We start from the raw sequence: 8,265 nt of genomic DNA, 5'->3' as shown, positions 1-8,265 counted from the left end.
TGGGTGCACCATGCAAGGAGCTGCCATCCACCAAATCACATGGTGTTTCGTTACTCTGGAGGATTCCAACCTCTTGTCACTATGGAGGTCAAATCACTCCTTTCCTCAGAAAGCACATGACGCGCTGTCCTAACTTACTGACCTGTCCCTTATCCCCTCAGCCCTCCTCAGCCTCCACCTTGTGGAACTGTGGGGAAACAGGTAAATTTAATTCAACCAACATGGATTTAAAACCCTCTGTATTCAAGGAATTTTGTTGGCACTTCCGGGGATCCAACAGTAAATCAAACATGGTTTCTGGAGCTAACCACCGAGGGGGCAGAACCAATGTCAAAACAAAAGGAATAAATACACCACACTGTTGATTTTTTTAAAAAATTATGGAATCATTGAGAATCCGTAATGCTATATTCATGGATTTGTCATATCCGTTATGTACTGTGACTTTTTACATCTACACATTTCTTAGTAGGATTGAACCTCATTCATTCCCTCCCTCACTTATTCATGCATTTGACTGAGCACCTAGTGTGTGCTAAGCTCTGTGCTAGCTTCCAGGTTTCGAAACGTCACCATATAATTAGACAAGGGCAAGTAATTGGCCCTAAGACAAGCAAAGGGCCACATGGATGGGCAGGAAGGTTGGAAAGTGCTATGAGATGGAGGTTGAGGAAGAGATCATCAAACAGCGGCAGGGAAGGGACAAACGATGGACTGAAATACGTACCTCAAGATGAGAACATGCATGGACATAAGAAGGAAGAGGAGCAGGCGAAGAAGAAGAAAAACGGAGGTGAAGAAGGAGAAAGAAGAAGAATGAAGGAGGAGGAGGATCTGCTACCATTTCTTCAAAGCCGGAACATCAGCAGATACAAGGTCCCTGGGCAGGCTGGCAAGACCCTGCCATGTCATGTGTCACCGTGGACAGCTTCAGAACTTGTTTTGAGCATGAGGCAGCCCTCCAAGTTTGGGTGACCCGCTGGTGGTCGGACAAAGAAACAAGTGATGGAGGAGGAGGCAGGCGGAAGCAAAGACCTGAGCACCAGACTACAGTACCGAGCGGGCGAGGCCATTTGGGGCTCAACAATTCTTAGGAGTCACAATCCACTAGACTTGGCCACCAGTTGACTTCAAGGTCCTAGAGGAGAGGCACATGGGACCGTGACTTGAGTTTCCAGTTTAGCTGAGTAGGTGGATGGGCAAAGCCACGAAAGAAAGCTAAGGAGCTGTTCTGGGGACAGGTTTTTAATCAATGTAATTAAAGGGTTTGGGGCATTTCAAGAAAGAGGATCCCTAAAACCAGTCCCTGGAAATATGTCAACACACATTATTGCTTTGGACGCAGTGAATGGACCCACTTATGAACTGGCCCCTGATCTACCTGGTGGATGCCTGCCACCTTGGGCAAGGGGCCGTGAGGAATTCCTAGACACTTTGTTTGTTTGTTTGTTTTTGCGTTTTGCGGGCCTCTCACTGCCGTGGCCTCTCCCGTTGCGGAGCACAGGCTCCGGACGCGCAGGCTCAGCGGCCATTTTTTGTTGTTGTTTTCGGTTGCAGTGGGTCTTAGTTGCGCATGCGTGTGGAATCCAACCCAGGCCCCTTGCACTGGGACCACAGAGTCTTGTCCAGTGCGCCACCAGGGAAGTCCCTCCTACACACTTTTCAGGAGAAACTAAGCCAGTCCCTACTGGGTGCACCAGAAGCAGCTCAGCTTAAGGTTCATTTCTGGACACCTCCTAGCAGCTCTTGGACAGGTACCAGGCATGCAGCAGGCTCACTCGGGACACCTGGAATGTCCCCCTCCTGGATGCCGGCCCTGGGACACCCCTGTTTTGTTCTCTTCACAGTGGGTGCTAGCTCTGCCCAGGGGGGCTGTGCTGATGACAGCCCTCCCCTGACCCCCTGGTCCCTTTCTCCAGATCTGATTGCTCCTGGGAACGAGGATACCTCCTTCTCTCCCTTCCCCTTCTGCCTTGGGGACGCACGGTTCTCTCCAACCTCCGTTATTTCGCCCTGTCCACAGGCGGTTCTCACTTGCCCCAGCAAGCACCACCAGGCTCCCCAGAATGCCGGCCCCGGCCCAGCCCCCCTCGGGCTCTCCAAACGGGACGAGAGCATTCCACCGTTTTGGCAGGAGGAATCTGGCAGGGGGTGGGAGGCTGGCGGCCAGGAGCCACAGCAGAGGCTGGCGGGCGTGGCCGCGGGGCTCACGTGGCAGCCGCGCCTGCCCCTCGGGGTGGGGTGGTGGGGGGATGCCGGCGGGCGCAGCCGGCTCTTGCCAGCCCCCGGGTTCGGAGGCGCGGCCAGAGCACACTCCGGCCCGCCCGGGGGAGTGCAAACCCTGTTGTTCCCTCTGTGTCCTCCGCGGAGAGAAGGAGACCCTCTCCAACTCTGCCGGGAAGGGCGCTCCGGTGCAGACTTCGGGCTGCAGCTCGCACCGCGCTCCGGGCCCCTGCCCCTCCCTCGGGCCCCCGGAGTTCGTCTCGGACCCGGAGCCCTCCCTCCCAGAGCCGTGTGCGCTTGGCCCCCGGCGTTCCTCCCGGCGGCGCGGACGAGGCGTGTGCCCACTCGGGACGCGGCGCCATGAAGGGCCGAGAGGAGGGCTGAGCGCAGAGCGGCGCGGCCAGGGTCCCTGCGGCGGGGCCCGCGCCCCGTCTCCCCGGGGTGGGGCAGGGCGGGGGTGGGCCGAGGCGTGTGCACTCGGGGAAGTCTCTGGGCGACGCGCATAAAAGGGCGCCGGCTGGCCGCGCCGCGCCGGGAAGCCGCGCCGCCTCGCCCCCGGCCCCGGGAAGGGCATGGCCCCGGCGGACCCCCGGCGGTGACGCGCGCGCGCCGGCCCCGCGCATGCTCTGCGCGCAGCGCTCCCGTGTGCCGCGGCTTGCGAAGGACAGGTGAGGCCCGAGGGCGGCCGGGGCGCGCGGCGGGGAGCCGGCTCTGTCTGCCGGGGGGGCGGGGGGGGCGAGAGTGCGGGACGGACCTGCGTCGCGGGGGGGCGAGGGCGGGCAGACGCGTGGAGCTGTTTCCTGGCCCTGCAGTGGAGGGGCCGAGGGGCCGGCTACCGTGCGGGCGGGAGGCTGACGGAATCTTCCGGGAAGGTGCGCCGAGTAGGTCTAAGCGAGCCCCGAGCCTTTCTCCTCTCCTCCCTCGTCTCCCTCGCGACCTCTCACCCATCCCGCCCTGGTTTCCAGGGAGCCACCAAGGGGATCCCCCAGCGTAACCGATTGCGCTCCTGCGTCGGCGGGGGAAGACACAGCTGCAGGGCCGCCTCGCAAACCCTCCAGCTCCGAGTGCTAAGACTCTCCTCCTGACCGACCGCCCCCCACCACGTCTTCCCCTGGAAAGGGAGAGACGCCAAGCCCCCGCTCAGCCGGGGAAGTCACCGTCTGGGCGAGACGTGCTTTGCTGCCCGGGTGCCAGGCCTCAGAGACCCGCGGGGCAAAGCCGAGCCGCACTCGGGGAAAGCTCGGCCTCCGGCGCGTGAGAGCGGGCGCAGGGCCCCTCCAGGTGGTCCACCGCCTGGTGTCCCGAGGCCAGCCTCCCGGGGGTCTCCGGGCGTGCCGGGAGGTCCTGCAGGCTCAGGGCGCTTTCCCTCGAGACCTCGGGACGAGGGTTCCCTGGGGAGCTTTCCTGGGGCCTCCCGGTGGGGAGCCGGGTGGAAGGCAGGACGGGGAGCGCGGCTGGGGGTGGGGTGTACATCGGGAGGCCGTTGGCAGAAAGCCAGGGCGGAGGTCAAGCGCGCAGGCGGGAGCGGGGGAGGCCTGGGCTCAGCAGAGCCAGCCGACTGCTCTCCGCCAAGCTGCAGGAGCCCGTTCGTTGCAGGGCGCGGCGGACGAAGCTGCGCTTGCCTATTGCACGGCCGCCTGCACCGTCAGCTCTTGCGGGGCAGCTGAAAGGCGACACGCGTCCGGATGTTAGAGAGCATCTCTTTGGAGGTCCTGTAACGGATGGAAGAGCTGCGGCCTCGGGGTGTCCCTACCGCGGGTGAGCGGAGGAGAGTTTATGATCAGAAGTGAGGGCTTGCCCAGAGCAGGGACGAACCGACAGGCGCGTTTCTCTTCTGTGCTCTTTACTTTCGATGTGTTACTTATTCGTAAATAAACTTCATGCAAGAGTTGGCAGAAATATGAGTCGATGAAGGAAGGCATGACCGGTGCATGAAAAAAATAATCACGGGCATTCTAAATGACGTAGCTGATGCAACCTCATATTTATCTGACCGTTTCTTTCCTTCCCTCCCTTCCTTGCTTCCTTCCTTCCTTCTCTCTTTCTTCTTCTTCCTTTTTTTTTTTCCTTTTGTCTTAACTGATCTTCTTTGTTTGCCTCAAGATTCTTCATCAGGAAATAATTCCTTTCCTCTTTCTCTAACGGCAGATTTTTCAGAAGTTTGCCCCCAATTTCCTCTCCGGTAAACTATGATGCTATACCTTCTCAACATTTAGGCTCTTCCAAGGAAAAAAAAATTAAGGATCATAAACAAAACCACATATAATGGAACATAGTTCGCTTTAGTGAATGCCTCTGTAAGCCCTTGAAGAAGATAAAATTAAAACTTTCAGGAATGTCATTAAAAGAAGGAAACCCTTCTGATAATAACGGCCTTCCTGAGAAGCTTTTTATTCAGATATATACAATAAGTAACGGCTCGGCTATAACATTGGAGGTGGACGTATAACATTTACTTTTATTATTTATTTTATTACAGAAACATGAATGTATCTCTCCTCTCTCTGTATCTATAAGCACAAATACATATACACATTTATACAAGTATATATGTGTGTGTATGTATACATTTATACACACACACATATGTAGGGATGTATATATATGGGCGTGTATGTGGGTATGTGTATTCCGTACCCTCCTTCACAGCATAGTGAGATTTCCAAGTCATCTCAAAGTCAGGAGGGAAGGTTATATTCTACAGTAACGATTAAAGTGAATGGCGAAAGATTTTAAAAAATAAGTGTTGTGTTTCTTGACGCACATGTTTTGTGTCACTAAAATACACTGTGTGATGTCTGGCGAAGCTTTACCCCCATGGTGCACCATTCAAGTAAAATCTGCTGGAAATACGGAAGCGCTGCCTGACACCTGGTTTTGTGGTTCCACGACAGGTGTCCTGGGATGACCCAGCCCGACAAGATGCCAACGCGGGCGCACTGGCGAGCACTCTCCGTGGTGCTGATTCTGCTGTGGGGACACCCGCGCGCCGCGCTGGCCTGTCCGTACCCTTGCACCTGTTACGTTCCCAGCGAGGTCCACTGCACGTTTCGCTCCTTGGCTTCCGTGCCCGCTGGGATTTCTAAACACGTGGAAAGAATCAATCTGGGGTTTGTACCACGTTCTATCTGAGCGATCTCAGCCTCCTTGCATGCGTGTTGATTTGGTTTTTCGTTATGTGTGTGTGCGTTTACGTAACTGCGAATACATATTCCTTTATGTGTCACTGTGTCTTGCGTTATGTGCTCCTCTATGGGCTGAATCGAGGGGGCATTTGTAACTATATTAAATGTGGTCTTTTGGGGCTGTTGTCTGAATTGATCCATCACCGGAAGCTTCTATCACAAGGCTTAATAACGAACCATCTCGGACAGCTTCAGTTCCTTGATAACTCTCCTTTGATAACAGTTCTTTAATATATTGCAGATATGAAGCACGCATAACTATACTAATAGTATCCTAAATAGACTTCAGGAACTGTTACAGAATAATGAAAAGAATAAGTGAGACGTCTGTGACATTTTGTAAGTTACCTGCATGACGCAGTTGTGACTTTGAGGAAATAAGAGTTCTTTCGGATTCTGCCTGTTTAAAATATTAATATCTTTTAAACATATTTTAATGCAGCATTTCAAGGTAGAATTTTTGTATTTTTAGTTTCCTTTTATACCCATATATGCTTTCTGTACGTTAGTGTACATTGCTATGAATTACAGGTACTCATGTACAATTTTCATATTAAACAATTGCACGTACAACTTCAGTAGTAAACAATCACTTGGACTTCTTCAACAAAACATATTAGCTACTTTCTACCACCCATAAAACAACAAAATTCTTTAGGGTTTGATGAATAGCCACTGTGGGGACATTTTAATACGATGAAATGGCCTAACCTGAGTCAACGAACAAAAAATTGTAAACATGCCTAGACATCTCTGAGTACAGAGCTTCAACCATTCTTGCATTTAGTGATTATAAAGTCCAGTAGTAGAATAAAAGAACGGGAAGTTAAGACAATAAGAAAAACACTTTGTGAGTCCATAGCAATAGACCATTAAATAGCCTCCTCCAGAAAAGCTTGGCAAACTTTACGATTTGACGCTCTGAAAAATCTAACCACGATGATGATCGTTCCATGGGGAAAACAATTTGGCTTTGCCAGGAGAGAGAATAGTAACAGTTTCCTTGTTACCATCTTTAAATCATTTTACAATTTTAAAACCAGCTTCCTTTTCACAATCTTACAATTCATTCAGAAGAGGAACTGGAGCTGCTTTGAGTCAGGGTAGGATGGGCTGTGCTAGTTTGTAGACAGGAAAATAGCGCTTATCTATGATTTCTCTTCTTTCTTACAGCTCCTGGGGTGCAAAATAGCTCTGTCTAGGGATCGCACCTTTCATGAGCCATTTTCAGCAGTGTGTCCCTCTTGTTGGGTTAACTACCTAATCCCTCAAGGCTGACCCCTTGTCAGGGCACAGAATCGGGGCTACTGTTAGGCCTTAGGGGAGCCCCCTAGACAGTGTGGGATTGAAGGTGCAGGGGGACTGTTTTCTGCTGTGCTTCCTGTGTAGGGACCCGGAATTCCTCACCTGTTGTGTGTTGAGGGTCTGGGCTGTCAGGTTGGCTAGGGGTTTGGGGAAGAAACTGCATGCATCCTCCCCCAAAAGTTAGCTGTGTGATAGCTTGAGACTTGCAAGAACTGTAAACTATTTTTTTTTGTGGAGCTGTTTGCATCTCATTCACAGTTTCCAGGATGGTTTTCTTCCACCCATCTTTAAAATGACGTGTTTTGTAAGCGTGGAACCTATGTCACGTCTCAATGAGAACATAGTTCTCGGTGGTTTCATTTTAAACAATTAATGGTGAAGTCAATGAATTACAGTGTCCTAAAGGCTTTGCCACTAGAATGAAAGACAGATATCTCAATGATTCTTTTTCCTACCGTCTCCGATAAGATCTTGAGATGGTTTTGTGTGATATTAAAGATAAAGGAAAAAAAAAAGTAAAGAATAGCTTCACTGCACCCACATATATTACTTCCATCTGGCTTAATTTGTAACATTATTCAATGTGCCACATTATAAAAATCACTCTTAGAATATCACAGCACTATTTCTGGAAACCAGTCTCAAAGCAGATAACGAGGCTGGCATTGTGCCTTTTGTTGGGAAAAAAAAAAAAAGCAACGTCTAATACAGATAGAACTCAGGGTCTGAGTTGTCTGTTAGCGGTCTGGAAAAGGTTTAAAACTCTCAAGGAATGAGGGATTATTGGCAGAGCAGTAATGAAAAATTTTCATTCCCACACAGATGTTTTTAGGGTTCTCACTCAGCACTGAAAGGAAGATCTGCTGTTTCCTGTTTGGACAGCCCCAAAGCCTTTTCAGGAATTACTTTCCAAATATTTCTGAGCAAGAAGATATCATCCAGTTAAATGTCTGATTTATAGACCTTTAAAGATTTTCCCCCCTTTGATTATAAGATGAGTTTTGATGACATCTTTCTGAAACTTCTCCAATGCCATACTGCTCTTTTTCATTTTAAATTTTGCTTTGGGATCCTAACGGGTATCCGTGAAGCAATGTTACATTTATTTGTTTTTCTTTCTTTTTTATTGCGATATCATTGACACCATTATATGAGTTTCGGGTGTACAACATAATGATTTGATACGTGTATATATTGCAGAACGATCCTATGTTTCTGATATAAAAATCATTCCATGTAGCTGGTTATGTAGTCAGTTATTGCCCATCAACAGAGGAGGAAGATACTTTGGAGAGAAGGATGGGTAGCTGATCAGTTACAGGATTGGACTCCACACCAGGTCATTTCAGTCTGCCGGTCTAATTATTTTCCTCACTGCCACGTGCGTTGACCCGTCTCTCTGCTGGCTTTCAGACAGATGCAGAGAGAATTCACCCACACCCCTTGGGTGTGCAGGGAGAATACCATGCTTCCTGCACTTGCCATTCAGGTGATTCCCTTGTCTTTTGTCTGTCCCGGAAATGTCCCCCCCCCCCCCCCCCCCCCCCCCCCC

The 8,265-nt window shown here is 50.9% G+C and overlaps 1 protein-coding gene across 4 annotated transcripts in view; it reads left to right on the top strand.

Moving 5' to 3' along the window:
• Window positions 1-2,781: 2,781 nt before the first annotated feature.
• The window catches only part of MXRA5 (matrix remodeling associated 5), a 36,247-nt gene continuing 30,763 nt past the window's right edge, over window positions 2,782-8,265 (top strand). For 3 of the 4 annotated variants that reach the window (XM_055086295.1, XM_055086296.1, XM_055086294.1), the window contains exons 1-3: window positions 2,830-2,891; window positions 3,820-3,981; window positions 5,118-5,333. In XM_055086295.1, coding sequence (XP_054942270.1) covers window positions 2,845-2,891; window positions 3,820-3,981; window positions 5,118-5,333 — 425 coding nt within the window. In that variant the 5' untranslated portion in view covers window positions 2,830-2,844. Of the gene's footprint in view, window positions 2,892-3,819; window positions 3,982-5,117; window positions 5,334-8,265 lie in introns of all 4 variants that reach the window. The other variant, XM_055086297.1, reaches the window with a different exon arrangement.

The sequence above is a fragment of the Physeter macrocephalus genome, chromosome 7, assembly GCF_002837175.3.
Source record: "Physeter macrocephalus isolate SW-GA chromosome 7, ASM283717v5, whole genome shotgun sequence".
Taxonomy (NCBI): Eukaryota; Metazoa; Chordata; class Mammalia; order Artiodactyla; family Physeteridae; genus Physeter; species Physeter macrocephalus.
Note: the sequence above shows the minus strand (reverse complement) of the source record. Positions and strands in the feature narration are given on the sequence as shown.